Source organism: Mastacembelus armatus, chromosome 5, assembly GCF_900324485.2.
Source record: "Mastacembelus armatus chromosome 5, fMasArm1.2, whole genome shotgun sequence".
Taxonomy (NCBI): domain Eukaryota; kingdom Metazoa; phylum Chordata; class Actinopteri; order Synbranchiformes; family Mastacembelidae; genus Mastacembelus; species Mastacembelus armatus.
The window spans coordinates 5,319,603-5,337,326 of NC_046637.1; the positions used below are offsets into that span (position 1 = coordinate 5,319,603).

Consider the following 17,724-nt stretch of genomic DNA (forward strand, 5'->3'; position numbering starts at 1 on the left):
GGGCAGAATTTCACTTTAAAATACATTTCCATTAAAAAAACAGCACTTCTACTGTGTTCATTCTAACATTTCTTATTATAGTTTTTATAATTTGCTGAGTTCGAATGAGAAATTTGTGATGCCATTCACATGCCGGCTTTTCTTAGAGGTTTATTGATTGAGCATGTTTATTCAAGGCCAAATAACTTCGGATAAATAACAGGTGAAAAATTTTATCTTTGTACAACCAAACATGCTGGATAAATTCTTTGAAAATACTTTAATGTGAAAAGCAGTTACCTGTAAGCACTGAACACAGCTGTGCAGAGATCACACATTACTCTGTTTGAAGATCAGATTTCAATTTGAGAAAACAAATAACAATGCTTATTGTTATGAAACAACAACAAATACTACAAAATAGCTACACAGCCAACAGTAGACATAGGTAGAGATTAAAGATATGTTTGCACCATAACTCCAGTTTGTTTGTTGAATCTCCAAACCAGATGAGGAAATTATTCAAGGTCGCCGAAAAATGAATGCTCTTCCATCCTTAAGTAACTGTCAGTGAAGTGCTGTTTACCAAGACACTTAACCCCTGTGTGGGCGAGTGCTTGTTGTGTAATTGTACAAGGATGAATCATGGCATTATTCCAAAGAGAATGTGGACTCAGTCAATATTAAGCTTTTTAAAAAGATTCATGTACTACAGATTTACGGCTGCTTTATTGCTGTTGTCCAATGTTTAATTCAGCAAGAACAGTGTAAAGTGTTCAGGTAAAGTGTTTTTATTATAACAAAACTTTTCTTTTTCTTTTTTTTTTGCAGGATATTTGACAGTTACCATAGAACCTCTGCCTCCTGTTGTTGTGGGAGAGACTGTTACTCTTAAGTGTAACTTCAAAACTGATGGAAGGCTTCGAGAGATTGTTTGGTACAGGGTGAGTAAACTTGTCTACACTTTCAATGCCATTAAGCCTCCAGTGTTCTCTGCAGCATCCATTTCTTTCATTTCTAGCCATTTGGCATCTGAAAGAGGTCACTGCCAATGGTCATATCACAGGTTTATGGCTGTGTTAGAATAGCCATGCACCGTCTAACTGCAATTGTCAGAAAACAAGCTATTATTTGGACCAGCTGCATGGGAGGCATCATTGGCTGTTGCTTGGGAATTTGATTTCTCAATCCGCTGGTCATCACCATAATTTCTTAATAGTTCACAGCTGGCAACTCAACAGTTATTAAAATCCCAGTTGGTGTTCTGCACTGCCTAAGTGCTGGCATTAATTAAATCACTGTTGAAGGAGAAAACACAACACAAAAATCTTTGTACTCCTTGTCTAAGAGAGTTGAATTGGTTTACAAAACTGGCACGTTTGAAAGTTTTTTGTGAAACTGAAGATCGGTAAAACAAATCTGCAAAATATCACAATTCACAGAGGAGAAATTTGTTTCACTTCAAGAGTCGCTGATTAGCACTTGGATTGGAAAGCAGCAGCAGCTTCCACTGTCACATCCTTGCCTGGCCATTTCTTTTTGCCAAAAACTGTCCAATAATTCTCGAGAGCTTTTCAGACCTCCTTTGTGAAAGTGGCTGATTCTTCACCACGTTGCTGGAGGAGTCATTGAGTGGTGATTGGATTTTAAATTTTGTAAATAGTAGAGCCTGAAATGTTATCAACCAAGACTGTGGGTCTTTTATAAAATGCATTTTTGTTCTCTGTTGTGTTGTTCTATTATAATCTAATGACTGATGGGTTTCTAAAATGAGCAAGAGAACTGCAGAAGGACATCTGCATTGTTAATGTGGCTTTGCTCATGAAAATAAACAATAATGTGCGGTTCTGATTTCCTCCACAATGGATGTTGCTTTTAGGAGCTGACTTTTACATGTGAAGTTCAGTCTACTCATCCTGAGAAGTAGCTGGTGTAAACAGTTGGATAATGTATTGGAGTAAACATTCCAAAATCTGAAAAATAGACTGGCAGAAAGTGCTGCATCACTTATAACCATTCTTTTAAACAACGATTTCTCTTGTGAGTCTCCTAACTTTCTGGAAGTGCCATACTAAATTACTGGAATGGTAGTGAGGGAGGGAAATGTAAATAAATAAATAAATAACTAAAAAATATATGTAAAAAGTGGTGCTATAATTTACTATTTGGTCTGTATACTACCATGCTGTAGGCACTTCACTGAATGGATTTATTCCTGTCCTGTTGCACTTAACTGCATTAGACAGCACAGACACTGTGTCTATTAACTGGAAACTCAAACTATAAATTTGCTTTTCTACAATGTTTTCACATATGAGCGCCCCATCTTCTTAGGTTACTGATCAAGACACCGGCTATGATAAACTCCTCAATAAGCCTCTGCCATTACACAGTCTTCACTAGTGAATTCTGCTTCTTGCTTGACGATTTTTTAAAGAGTATCTGATCATTCTGAATGTACAGTACAACACGACACTATGGTGTCATTCACCTTGGTTTCACCCTCCACCCTGTGATGGAACACTGCCATTAATGAGCGAGCATCAGGTTATTGCTTAGGCAGGAACTCCGTCTTTAGAGTAGCTTATGCTTTCTCACTTTTATTATTGTGAAATAAAACAGTGTCTCTGGACTCATCTTAGTAAATGCTGACCTTTCAAGGTAGGACAAAAAGAGATTTATGGCACTTTACACGTTCACCTTTGTATCATAGCTCACTTTCATTACTGTAACAATTTCATTTAATCAGGCAGGGACTGGAAAGGGTTATTTTGCTTATATTCTTTCAGATTTTTGCAATGCCTATTGATAGCTGTACTTTAAATAACCACTCTGAGCTGCCCATATTAAGTGTTCTCATGAGAAAAGCAGAGTTTGTAACAGAAATCAGTCACTTGTCTCTGTTGGCCACTGCTCAGCACAACCACTGATAAATTATAAATCAATTACCCACACTTTGCTGCCAGTTTCTTTAATCTCTGCATTTTATTTCACTAAACACTGTTGACTTCTCGTTTTAACTCCTGCTCAAATGAAACTGGGGTTGATACTCACCTGGGGAATCCTTGTATAAATTCAAAAACTTGGCCACTCACACAGAGGGCTGAACAAACTGAATATTTCAGAAAGGGCTCATTTGTGGTGTTAGATCCTGGCATATTCTCTTTGAGGATTTTAATGCATCCACATAACACATGCAGACTGCATTTAGAATTAGCACATCTTTCGATGTACTTTCGATAAACCTGATTATTTCAAGCCATTCTCTCCCTTTCAAATTGCCTACATTATTTTCTTAGCTAGAGATAAAAGTAATGGATTAGATATGAATTTCCCCATGGTTTCTATTATATTAAAGCACTTTGTGTTTTCTTTCACTGCACTAGGTCATTATTCAGTTATTTTTAGCAATTGTACAAATATCACTACAGAATGGGATTTAAGGATGTGTGCAGAAAAGAAAATCTTTGCATGAGCTTGCACATTTGATTTAGGTGACAAAATACATAAATAACCAGGCAGCGTTATTACACCAAGTAAGGATCTATTTAATTTTTTTAATCTGTATGGGTGCGTTCGATCTTTGCAGTGAGTCAGAGAACTTAATTTAGAAGAATATCCTACACTGGATAATAAATGGTGATGTTACTTTTGTTTAGAGTCAGGCCTAACTCCTGGTTTAGATCTATATTTAGCACAAAAAAATATATATATCTCAGAGAGATTTACATAGACTTATCTGGGAGTTGTACTGCTGTTTAAAACGCATTGCTAGTACAAATAACAAGAACACAAAAGCCGCGATATTGAAAGCATCCTGGTCAGTGTAATGAAGCTCTCAGTCTACAAAGTGAACCTCCTTGCTGCTTCAAATGGATGATTTCCTGATGTATAAATATGTGTCATTAAATTCATGCAGTGGAGTAGTCAATAAAATATTAAATAGTCAAATAAAAGAATGTTGACTAAATGTGCCTTCAACCAGCATAAAAAAAGAGTAACAAGACATTTCAGACCCTCCTCTCTTTATGCCTCTTGCTGTTTTTTTTTTTTTTTTTTTGATAATCATACAGATGGGATCCTTTATAATAGCTCTCATTTCAGTTTACTCAAGAACACAAAATTAGCAGACAGAGAACGACATGGAGTGAATGCCAGAGACTGAGAGCTGTCCTCAGTAATGGATTTTGTATAGCCCTGCAGCTAATGCTTCAAGAGCAAATAAATGATAGCCTTTCAAGTGTGTGTGATATTGCACCACTGGCCACATGGATGTTTTTAGTGAGCAGTGAATACTGGTGTCAGGATCCATGTTCAATGGACTTCCTGTTATCCTATTTTGAAGGATCCTGACAGGAACTGGTTTTGGATTATTTCTGTTTCCTTTATGTTAGTCTAATTTGGTTGAGTGTTTTCACCTGTGCCTTGTTTTGTCCCCTGTCTTTATATACCTTGGTTTGTTCCTTGTCTTGTTGCCGGGTTGTCTGCGATGAACTACCACTTATGGTTTTGCGTACTGCCAAGACAGTGTTTTGAACTTTTGTTAGTCTTGTTTTGTTTATGGACTGCCTTTTGTTCCTCGGGATTTAAGTTAAGTATTTGTCTCTTTGGGTTTATTTCCCGGCCCCTTCTCCTGTATCCTCGTTATGTGTGTCTGCCTCCTGCCATGTTTCTTGCCTTATGTTTCTAGTCTTAATCCCCTGCTTTTGTTCGTATTCCCTGTGTGGTCTGGTGCGTCCCCCTCATTGCGTGTGTGGCCCAGACCTTCATGCCCCGTTCCTTGTTTCTCATGTGCAAGTGTTTGTGCGATCTGGTGCGTCTCCCTAATTGTGTGTGTGTGTGACCCAGATTCCCTCAAGCCTTGACTCCCTGCTCATGGCCTTGTTTCTTGTGGTCTAGACCCTTCATGCTCCCTTCCTTGTCTTTCATGTTCTAGTGTCGGTGTTCGTTGATCTGGTGCGTCTCCCTTGGTGTGTGTGACCCGGATCCCTCCGACCTTGTCTCCTTGTGTCCTTGTCCTTTGTTCATGTTTTCATGTATACCCCGTGCCCTGATTCCTGATGTCCTGTTTGTATTTCATGTCCTTGTGCTTTCCTGCCTAGACCCGTTCCCTCCTAGTCTGTAGTTTTGGTTCCTGTTTTTCCTTACCCTGTAAAATAAAGCCTTGAGTTTGAACTGTAGTACCAGTGTGGGCGCATCTGTTGGTCCAAACCTTATAATAATTCCCCGAGTCCTGACAACTGGTAGGCCACGGATTAAACACTATGGATATGGAATGCCATCAAGCTGTCTTCCATGCTTTAATAGCATACCAAATAGTAACGATGGATCATTTGATAGTGTGGCCCTAATGTGCTGCCTCTCTGGGAGCAGCATGTCAGTAGGGCTGTGTGCTCGCCCTCAGATACGGATCCTGAAAGGCTTATAGCAAGCTTTGCTTTTTTTTAAAATTGATGCCATTCTAATGAATATATATGTATGGGACCTCTACCAGTTGGAACCCAGGTACGCTGTGCTGACAGTGGTGGATCACATGGGGTTTGTTAACTTGCCTGTTGAGCGTTGCTCTGCGCTCTGGTTAATTTTAATATCATCGCTCTCCTGTTTTTTCTCTCTCCCTCACTCTGCCCATTATAGAATTTCTCCATCTTCTCAGACAGAATTCCTCTGGGAATTAGGGAGGTTTCTTAGGGAAGATAGTTTCCTCATTTACCGCTGACCTGTCTCCTTGCTGAGGTTCTTCTCTGATGCTCTTCTCATCATTTAGCTGTGTCCACCTCTTTCCATTTCATTTATGATTCAAACTCACCTCTATTTATAATCCTGCTCTGTCCTGAACTGAACACCACTTGCAGTATGATCATAGTTTAGCTTTACAAAATGACACGTAATATCAACAACTAAAGGAAAATATTAATATTAATTATGTTTGAGTAACATTTTTTCTTCCTGCGAACACTGAGCGATTATTATGAGTATGACCAAGAAAGTACTGGAATCCAGCCTCTGCATTTTAAATTTGTAGCTGTGATCTTGTTTTTTCTAATTAAGATTAGAGGAGAATGCTTTTCATTTTGTCATTTTTCATTGACATCTCCCAAACACATTTGGAATAATTCATCCATCATTCTTTATATTAGAGCACTGTAGCTGGTACAGAATTGGTGGTTACCACACAGCTGTTCCAGTATGACTGTAGTGAGCTGTTTTCTAAATTCTAATACTGAGGATTCTATAATTATCTTCTTATTCATTTATTTACTCAACAAATCACAAAGACTCCATAGGTGCATGTAACACTGATTTTTTGTTTTCAGTTTGTAATCACCAGATTGGTCATAAATGTTTTAAACTGCAACACAAATAACAATGTAGTTTGAAGTATAATTAGCCTGAGAAATGCTGCCACATTAGCTCCCTGCCTGCTCCGTGAATAGCTCACCAATCATTTCCTTAAAATAAATAAATAAATAAATCATTGTGATCCATGAGGTATACGGTAATAGAATATATACATGATAATATTCTGTGGTAGAAAAACAATCAACAGCTATCTTGTCATTTAGGGATTTTATATAGAATATGTGAAGTTGGATTCCCTCTCCTCCCCTGTTGGTGTACTGCTATTTGTAGTGGAGCAGTAACAAATCAATAGTTTATAATGTCTAGAAAGGACAATAACCAAAGACAGTCATGAATCTCAATCATCAGCTGAATCCTATTGAAAGTGTGTCAAATTTTAATGAAGCCATCTGCCTCCACTGATTCCAATCAAAGCATCACAAATCCCTGTTACATTACAATCTATGCTCTAACACCTTATAGAATTACAGTGGGTTATTGTTTTCAAAACCATAAGTATGAGACTACAACTGATATATGATCCTTACCAGAATTATCCAGACACTCTAATTTCCCTGCAGCTGTGATGAGTGACAGCCAGACAGGGCTATACCTTTTCCCCCTGGCTGTGAATTCCAGTAAAAGTCATTCAAAGGCTTATTAATATCACAGTTGTTATTGGGTCACTTATTTTACACTGTGTTATATTACACAGTTTCTGACCACCTAGGGGCCTTAGCCGTTTTCTTTGTTATAAGTGACAATTGGTTGGGTTGAATTAATTTTATTTTGTTTTGACTTCAAAGGCACCAGCCAGACTTTCAGTATTAATACTGCATCAACCTCAGGGACAGCCTGTTGTTGTAGGACCAAAATAGTGATCTACATGTATTAATTGTGTAATATAAAATGTTTCTCAAGTTAGTCTATATTTGTAAATATGAAATTAGAAAAGCATTTAACCTCCATCTGGCCCAGTGAAGACTATGACTAAATTATCCTCCTGTGAAAAATGATTACATGGGTTGTTTGATCAAACATCTTAAAACAGTTTGACTGGACTGTGATTTCTGTGTTCATTACCAAACTAGGAACTAATGGTAGGTTAAGTGAGGAAAATGCTACTGGAAAGAGATCAAGACTGAGACCTCATTCCCTTAACCATGTAGTATTAATTGACAATATGCAGCCATGCGGTATGTTACCCATAAAGAAGCTAATTCAGAAATGCTAATTTGAGTCATTTTTGTAACACTCATTGGGTCATTTTTCAAGCTTTTGACAAATTACCTGTGTTTGTTAGTAAGGAGATTTATTGCTATGCTTACATGGAATGCTCCTTTGCATAGTCCAGTGAGTATACAGTCAGTTTCCATCCATCCATTATTTATACAGTACCTCTTTTTCTATCTAGGGTCTCAGGGGGCTGGAGGCAATCCCAGCTGACTGAGCAGTAGCCTGGACAATTGGACTATCACAGGGTTACAGTAGTTTCTTTTTCCTAAAAGTTCTACCATGGGTTCTAAAAAAATTGTTTGCTGTGATTGTGTGGTATTTTGAATATATTTGATTCTACTGTATTGAAGTAATTTTTCTGGTAAAGAAAATAAGAAAGCAACATGCACTTTTTTGGATATACTGTATGTATGGGACTACATGTTTATTCCAAAGTTATGTACTAACTTACCCCCAGTGTTCACACCTCATGGACAGACTGCACTCCTAAGTGTCTTTGTGGGAGTTCTGTAATCAAAATGCTGCATGCACAGTTCTTCCCTCTCAACATATTGCCATTATCTGAACGGCACAGAACTGTTCTACACGTGTACGTAAGTGACTGCCAGCTGTGTTTGGACTCAGGCCAACTGCCTTAGATGCTTTGAGGAGAATATTATATTTATAAGTGGAAACATGAAAGTAGCTTTTCACACTGACCTGAGCACAACTTTGCAGTCTAACTTAAAACAAGAAACTTATTCAGTGATAATAGTGAGACACTTGGGGCCCACACAAACCCTGTGCACCTCATCTTATTCTAATACCCTCAACTCAATGCCTCTGGTAGTGTTTTTCAGATTTATTTGTGGCCCACATTTTGACAAATCCCATTAAAGCTGTTGACAGTGTCACAGCACAATATAACAGCTATGCAAATGACTTATCTCTTGTCACAGTCTGCCAAGAAATATAGGAGTGCATTACCTGAGGGTAGTGTGTCACTGGATTTATTGTTGTTTTTTTTTCTGGCCATATGTTAACTCGAAATGCAATGGCAAATATATGATACTGGATACTCAACCAAAAAGTGTTTTTCTAGCCAGTAATCCTGTTTTTTGACTGTGGAGAGACACAGGAGGCGTCATATGTTAAATCCGAGTTTAAAATCTTCAAGACAGGGTTGCCTGGGCAACTGCAGTCTGAATACAGGGGAGAGCTCGCTGAGTGTGTAAGCATAGCACACTCCTGTGGGGTTTTTGGGTGTCTAACTTCCTGCTGTTTAATCCCCAAGTGTAATTGTGCGGCTTCACATAATTCTTGCTTCAGTTGTGTTCTATTGTAGTATATCGTCATATACTCTCTGAATAATATGGTTAGGCCTGAGAGAACCTAGGAACAATATCCTTGAAAATGTCATTTTATTTGACCCTTCAGTCATCAAATGTAATGGTGATGATATCATGAGAAACTGTAGGCCACGCAAGTAATTGCACAAACTGTCAACCTGTCTGTAACATACCTGATATTTACAATTTAAATTGCATATCACAAATACTTTATTTTGACATTAGGGACAACTTAAGGTATTTGACAGTTTTTAACAACACTTTTGTATAAATATATATATATATATATATTTTACTTATTTATCCATTTCATTTCAGTTATGCAGTTAGAATTGCCAAAAATCCTCGCGTCAACAGAGCAGTACCATGGACAGATCACTGTCAGCATCCCTAACTGTGTTTTTTCTTTGAGGTTTGTGCCAAGTGGCCTCCTCAGCCTCTGACCATGGTGCTGATCTGGCTCCCAGGGCATGTTCACATTGCTTCCTTTATCTCGTGAATCCCCCCACAGCACCTGAGAGATTCAACATCTTTGCACTTTGCCTATTGTCCTGACATGGTGAAAGACAATAACGTCCTCTATTTTTAAGTCTCTCTGCTTCAGCTGTGAACATAACTTTTTTTAGACAGAGATCATTTAGTGTGACAACTATTTAGTTTTCCTTTTGTCTTGTTATTAGGGCCTGTGCTCAGTGAGTTATCTAGTTAGTGTGCCCTACTTGGCAGTCCAGTTTGTTCCTGTCTTCTGTAGAGTGCTTGTTTGACTGCAGCATCATTAAAACAACTAAGCATTCCCCTGCATGCATCTTGCTTCTGCACTCTGTTCACCCTGTGATCATAAGTGCATAAGAAAGAATATCTTTACATTTCTGTCCTTTGAAAACTGTAACATTAAACATTTCAAAATGTCTCATGAACTGAGACAAAAACCCTGGGAGATCACATTCTCTTTGCAATAGACATCAGTGTATAACTGTGACATATGCAGCGAAATGTGTAATCTGGACAGCAGAGGACATTAGAAAACAATATTTTATGAATTTTACTTAATTTTGCTAATTTTGTAAAATAATTTTTGCTTTGACTGGACTCTAGAGCCATATGCAGTGTGATGATAATACATTTTGCAACCCACAGCCAAAGTAATTTACTTACTTACACATAATTTAGCATTTGTATAACAGAATTCCATTTTCCAGGATGCACTTAGGAGCTATTAGGTTCCTGATGTGGTCAGTGTCTTGTCCAGTTTTGTGTCCTCAATCTAATCTAATTTTATTGAGAGGAGCAGGTGAGAACTTCCACACTACATTAGTGTAGCAGTAGAATTTGATGCGACATCATAAGAGATATAATATAGCTAAAGCTTACTGCTTTCAAAAATGTAAAACACATTAAGGCCCTGTCTGTGACCAACTCTCCTGCCTCCGCAACTGGCATCTTACTGACCTATATGAAAGAAAACTAGGCATCACTTTTATGACATTTCACTTTCTCTTCTCTAGGTGAAAAAATGTGGTCTGGCCCTTTAAATAGTGCCACAGACCTCTGTCATCTTCATTAGCCCACTGCTTCGTGCCGAATGTGGTGCCCCAAAGGGAATGGGAGATAAGGTGATATGGATCACTGCACTGCAACTTTCCTCTCTGAGGATGTCACTAGGGCAAATAAGCAGCCTGTTATACATGGAATGATAATTACACACTTCATGTCAGCAAACTACTAGATGAATCCTTTTTTATCCACAAATGGTAATACCAACAAAGGGTCTGATCATTGTTTTGCCTGTCTGAGAGCTTCTGCTGCTAATGGCAGTGACTGTGATGACAATGGGTAATTTTGTTTCCATGTTGCTAAGAGTGAGTAATGCTTTCTCATTGTTACCATCTCCCAGATATCCCCAGGTATCTATCAAAAGCATACTCTGTATCTAATTAATTAGGTAATTCCACAAATGATTATATGGAAAAACTCTCCACAAGATCATTTGCCTTGTCCCCACTGACTCATTCTCCATGGCAATAGGATTAAATACATTATAATAGTTACATCATGCTTTTTCATCTTTATGGTAAATGTGAGCATAGGAGTGTAGTATATCATACATGCTTCACCAGAGTGTTGCATGGCACATTTATTTTTCAATCTTTCTTTATATTTTTAACCAGAAGTTGGATAGATAATGTTTATATTGGGACAGATAGTGTAAAATAATTTCATATCTTTAAAAAAAAATAGTTAATGATCTAGATCTCAAACTTTGTGCTTCATTATATTTCACTAACAATGGCCATCTGGTAGATTTTACATTTCGAAGGGAAAGTCATTGCTTGTGCCTCTCTCTTTTATACGGCTTACTGTAGCTTGAATTTTCAGCATGTCTTCAAAATGTATAATCACTCTACCAGAATCTTACTAGATTTTTGAAATCCATTCTTATTATTACAGAGGGACCAAAAAGAAAGTGATTATTTGGCGATTAGGAGTGGATCAGCGCCTCTTTATGAGGTTTGCATTAGAGGAGGAAGTCATTTCCATGCCAGAAGAGTCTTAGCTGTGACCCCTACCCCACCACAACATAACACACTATGAGGTCCTTCAGGGTCACAAAAGCAGCTAAACAATTACTTATATAGTTCTTTATATATTTATTTACTTGTTTACTTCCTTACTTGTTTATTCAGATAGGCTATGATGAGATGCTCTTCCAACAGGGGAGAAAAACATCCACATGCAAGCAAACAGCATTATGTGAAACTTTGAATTTATTTATTTTCTAAACTGAAACCAATAATATTTTATATTTTTATTATTATCAACAGGCCCAGGATGGACCGAAACCTTCAGTGAATTTATACAATTTGCAAGATGACATTACCATTGATGTCATCAGCAGAACGTATTTGACAACAAAATCACCACACTCTTGCCAAACATTGAAGATTGCAACAGTTTTAGGAAACAGGTTGTTATATGCCTGCTTTTCCCCGCCTACAACTGCAGCTGGTTTATTGACTCTGGTGATGCATTTTGTGCCTTGGAAAATAACATAATGTCATATGACAACTATTCTAAATTTTGCACATGTAAAACTAGACGCATATAATATGGGTTGGCCGGTACTTTCATTATGATTCAAATCCAAGATTAATAGTACAAGATACAACATCTTTGTGGAAGCAGAAACAAGGGAACAACATCTTAGATTACATAGAAATAGGTCACTACAGAAATATTTGTGCAGGTCAACAGTTTGTTATCTGTGCAAGCTTCACAGAAACTGCAGCAACATAACAAATAAATCAAAGGCAACACTCTAATCAAATTATCCACTGTTTGACATTATCTAAATTAGTCTCTTCTCTGCCAACAAGTGGAACTTGTGAGAAGATATTGATTGCTAGCTACAAATAATCACTTATCATCCACCCAGTTATCATCCATCCTTCCATGCCTTCTGTGTCTTTTTTCCCTCTAATCAGGGTCATTAGGTTGATATCCCAGCATCCCACGATGCACTGAATAAAGGGTACAGAAACACCCTGGATATGTCACCACTTATCACAGGGCTAATCAGGGCACCAGTTATCAGCACTTAATGAAGACCAGGAGTTAATAAGTACTGATTAAGGTCAATACTTAAGGGGCACATACACTATATCTTTAGTTGGGTACAGGCAGCAATCGAACTTGAAAGTAATAGTAACACTACAATCTTCTCTATTGTTAAAACAAAATACAGCAATATCTTGCTATTTAATATTTAATTGAATGGTAATAACTAAGCGTTTTTATGCTGCCTCTTCTCTTTTATTATGACAACAGAACATTTCAACTACAGCAGACCTACTTTTTTTATTGTGTTCTCACAAAATAATCAGGTCAGTCTCAGATGAGTGTTTAATTTTTTGTTTCCTTTTTTGTTGATCCCTTTTAAAAAGGCTTACACCACAGCGAAAAAGTAGCCTGGGGTCAGACCGTCGGACAACCTGATTCTCTTTAGCAATTCAAAATAAATATTGTTTACGTCATGTACTGCTGCTCTGCTTATTGTACACTAGTACTGAAATCCAGGCATTGTTCCCTTGCTTGGTGGATGGCTGTTTAGCATAATTAAGCAGTTGATTTGAACCTTGGGATTGAAATAGAAATATCATAGATAATTCCTCTACAGCTCTGGCTTGATTGGTTTTGTTTGCCAGTGTGAAGCAACACACTAGTTAATGTTTAATGATGTTAGAGGCTTTTCAGTTGCTTTTTGTTCTTCCTCTCTCTTTGCATTAAGATGAAATTGTTTCCTGTCAATTTATCAAACAGCAGCATCAGAAATTTATCAGTGCCACAGTTTAGATTCAACACTCTCTCCTGTGTTCATATATACAATGTAAATCTTTATTCCCAATAATGTTCTAGGAAAAACCTAATAATCACATGGATTAAATTCACAAATAGTTTTCTTGAGCAAACTTTCTTGAGGTTCCATGCGTGGTAACAGAGTTATGGTTAAGGTTAGTGATAGATTGTAGTTTCAGTTAAATGTTAGAAAAGGAAACCTGTTGCATCTTGTCAGCATTGAGCCACTGTTAGGTTTTTTCTGAAATCAGACTTTTGCCTAACCTGAACCAAGTGCTGAAAAAGTAAAAGTGACATGGCATTTTCTTACGAAACATTTTTGCTGTTGCATATGAAGGAACCTGTATAGCAGGAGTGCCCACACGTTTTCAGCTTGCAAGATACTTATAAAATGATGAAGTCAAAATGATCTACCTACTATAAAAATGTAAAACATATATTTATTTATTATTTATTTATAAATATATTGTGTATTATTTATATGTACAATATATGTTGGTGTTCCTTTCATAACTGCAAGAACCCATAAATAAATAAATTGGAGACTAATTAGGCGACTCGGTAGCTTGCTAGAGATTCGCAGCAGCTGGCGCAGAAACGCACATGCGTGATGACCCATGTGTCAGAAAAGACCAGATGTCAGACTGGCTGCCCTGTATGTCAATCAAGTGACAAATGTAACAGTGAGGATGGATGATAGGCTGACGTCTATATTTTTTTAATGCCATGCGAACTACCCACACTGCCTTTGTGATCGACCGGTTGATCGCGATCGACATACTGGGCACCCCTGCTGTATAGTATATAAAAATATGTTTCTTTGTTCTGAATGAAGAAAATTACAACCACTCATTTAATGTTGATTGAAATTACCTTGAGATAATTGTCTGTACTGTGGTGCCCCATGTTTCCCACTTAATCACAACTTGTAATGGTATGAGAACACAGGTGGTAAACATGCTGTAGCTGTGACTGAACCATTGCCAGCAGTCACAGATAATAAAAATGTTCATTATCAGCTGGATTCACATTAACACAGTGCTCAGTTGTTACAAGCAATAATATCAGCTTTATTTTTTTTTATGGTTGATAAAGGCGGAACAAATGCACTGATGTTACAGCAGTGAGCTTCATGCCCTTCTTTCTTTGACACATGACCTTTGTATTAAAGGTGTAGTCAGTGCATCAGTTTACTCGTCTGTCCGTCATGTTTTTGAGCAGACTATCATGAGGGTTAATCTGGACAGTGATTATGAAAACTCATTCTAGACCCATGGTTAGTATGCATAGCCTAGTACCCACATCCTTAAATATGTATAAGTAATTCTTTTGAGATGTGAACTTACTATTAGTGTTAATGCTTAAATAAACTGCTGCTGAAGGCGTAAAGTCATTCAGTATATATACTTGTGCCCCCACCTCTGTGTTTTTAGATGCTCTTATGTTTTCTTAGAGATGTCTTCATTTTAAAGGTCTACTTTTTCTGATTTGTCATTTTTGTGGACTGCATTAAATTTACCTTTTGTTGTTTCTGGCATCTTTGGAGATCTTGTTGTCTTATTGACCTCAAGTTTAGTGTTAATGGAAGGCCAAAATAATTTTCCTTTTTGATGGGGGCCACTCCTTTGCCCCAGATTCTTCCAGAATAATTTTTCTTGGCAACCTGAGGGAGATGTCTTTTACCCTGAGAAATACTTAAGTTGTTTTGAAAATAATATATAATTTCAAGGGAACTGTCATTCACTGTGTTGGAGATAATGCTTCTCATAAAGCTTTTCATCTTTCCCAGCTGAGTGTCCATGCAGATTCATTTCACTCAGTATTATACATGATGGAGGAGACATGTTTGAGAATTTGGGGACATATGAGGACACAAAACCTCAGTGAGTGCATCTCATGAAGTAGGGCCTAGCTATCTTAACATGTACTATAGTCTGTGGTGCAGGAATCACAACAGTTAACTGTGAAGACACAGCATATAGGACAAGACGGTCATATGTGAATGTTGTCGTTTTATGTCTCAGTTAAAAATAAAAAAAAAACAGATCTGTGCCACTGCTGTCATATCTACCACCAACATCATTCAACTGTTCTTCTTTTCTTGTTCAAAAGACACTGCAAGTGGTGGGAGATGCTATGCAAGTTTTTTTTTTTTTTTGCGGTTTCAGTGTGGCAGTTTGCTAGTTCAGGCTTTTCAGCATGGGCATTTGCACCCTGCCATTTCACAGGGACAAGTGAGCATGAGAGCTGCTTGAGCCTTTTGTCGAATTCAAAAGGTTTTCAACATGGCCTTGAATGTGATTCTTTGTTCTGTGAAAGTATAAAGCAAAGATGAGGCAAAAAACCGACTGGATGGCAGTCATAATGTGACCGTTGCTGCTGTGGACAAGATTTAACGTCTATAAACATGCATATCAGCTGGTTTGTGATCTCCTAACAGTGTGATGTTCATGTTCATGAACCTCCATCTTATTTATCAGATGTACGGCCACACAGCATTGTTGCCAAGCAGCCAGTACTGGGTTGTCACACATTTTCAGAAATGAATGTCACTGTCTTTTTTGGGTCATGAGGTTTAAGTTTCAGTAAATGGCTTTTTCTTCAATTAGGAGGCTGTCTCCTCCACAGTTCTGTTTATATGAAAAAAACTGTTAGTGCCACTTGAAACATAAAGGCTTGTTTTAGGAAATGTCAGAATTTTAAATAATTAGCATATCTATATCTATCCATTTACTTACCTTGGACAAATATATTGTGCCAAATTATATTAGCACTTGAAATTGCAGTTAAGTAGCTGATGAATATAAACTGTGCTTGGGGTGATTTCATTAAAACATTTCAGTTCAATTTCAGTGTCTATAACAGATCCACACTACTTGCACAATGAGAAAGCCATTTTGCATCATGCCATACTGTACTTAACAATGCAAAAATTATTGGTCTGGATGACCCAGCAACCAATCAAAGCTATAATATGGACTAAGTTTGCTCATAACCAGGACTGCAGCCAAGGAAAAACAATTAAAGAAAAGCCTCTTTTCCTCCAGTGGGTTTAATGCAAGTGGAGAGAGATAGGTTTTGTAATAGATTTTTGTCCGTGTAAAATGAGATGCTGACCTCTAGGTCCAAGACACTCAAAGACGTCAGAAGAGTGGGACAGCGCACTCCCAGTGGGGCTAAAGGATATTCATCCAGGACATCATTCTTGTGCTCAGTGTGAGTCATACTACCAGTCATGACAGCTACTCCTCATAGTAGTTATCGGCAGAGAGCCTCTGAGGATGTTCAAAGTCGAGATTGCATCTGTGCAATCAAGTTCTTTTTTTTAAATGGCATAAGATCCTAGCAATTGACACCGGCTTTTTCAGCCTCTGTGCAGCTGTTGTGTTTGTGCTGTTAATTATGTCATCTTGATGGATTAATGAAAAGGCAGTTTTAAAGATTGCAGGACTTGTTTAGGATTGCAGGTTTCTTTTCTTGTTTTTATTTTAGCTGTCAGGAAACTAGTTTTCTTTGCATGTTAGTTATTTTTCTGAATATATTTTAAAACTACTAGAAGTGTACCTTGCACACTTGCTTCAAGACTTAGACTGATTTTTTTCTTCTTCAGCTATACATTTTTAGCTCAACACAGCTTACATCACAATTTGCCATTAGGTCAAAATCATACTGCCCTTTTCACAATTCAGATATTTTCAGTGAATCAAAGTGTTCAAAGTAAAAGTTCTCGTGGTTCATTAAAAAATAAAGGTTTAAATTCAGGTAATGGCTTTTGCAACCTCTGTTTCTTTCATCATATCCACACGATGTCTGTTTTGTGGTAAATGTGAGAGAAGACTGCCTGAATGTGGAAGACTTTACTTTCATATCGTCTTTGTGCGCCCGTCTGTGATATTAACTTTAATTTTCCGTCTTCACTTTAAGTGGGATCTCTTTGTTCCCTTTAGGCGGCCTTAATGAAACTTTATAATGTTCCCCGCTGTGTCAGAAACTCTTTTTGTACTTATCAGTCAAAACAAAATCCGGCTTTTTATGCATGTACAGGCTGCTGGTCATTCAAGTTTCGCTTTTGCCCCAAAACACATGTAACATATATGATAAAATTACATAAAATGACCTAACTCATCTTGTTTTCCATATACCCTATAGCACTTTACACATAACACAACTGATCTAAAGTGCTACACACAACACACTATGTACAAATATACACACAGGAAGCAAAATATGTTAGGACAAGGAACTAAAAAAATGGAGCAGTAATGTCTGACCGGTCCGTTAAAGTGTATTTTATTTCTTCAGGTTCTCAATGGAAAAGAAAAATCATGTGACTTAAGGAAAACAGTTTTTGAGCAGCTACAGTACACACAAAACCCCGTAACATTTAGTCCTAGATCTAGGGACAGACTGAAGTCCATGATCAGAGAGTGGTACATCTCTGACACTGTGATATGCAAACATAAGGGCCAAAAACATTTAACAGTGT

At 37.5% G+C, this 17,724-nt stretch overlaps 1 protein-coding gene across 1 annotated transcript in view; it reads left to right on the top strand.

Moving 5' to 3' along the window:
- The window catches only part of igsf21a (immunoglobin superfamily, member 21a), a 150,240-nt gene that overhangs the window by 45,696 nt on the left and 86,820 nt on the right, over positions 1 to 17,724 (top strand). The window contains exon 3 of the mRNA XM_026307456.1: positions 811 to 923. Within this exon, the coding sequence (XP_026163241.1) occupies positions 811 to 923 (113 nt within the window). The remainder of the gene's footprint in view (positions 1 to 810; positions 924 to 17,724) is intronic.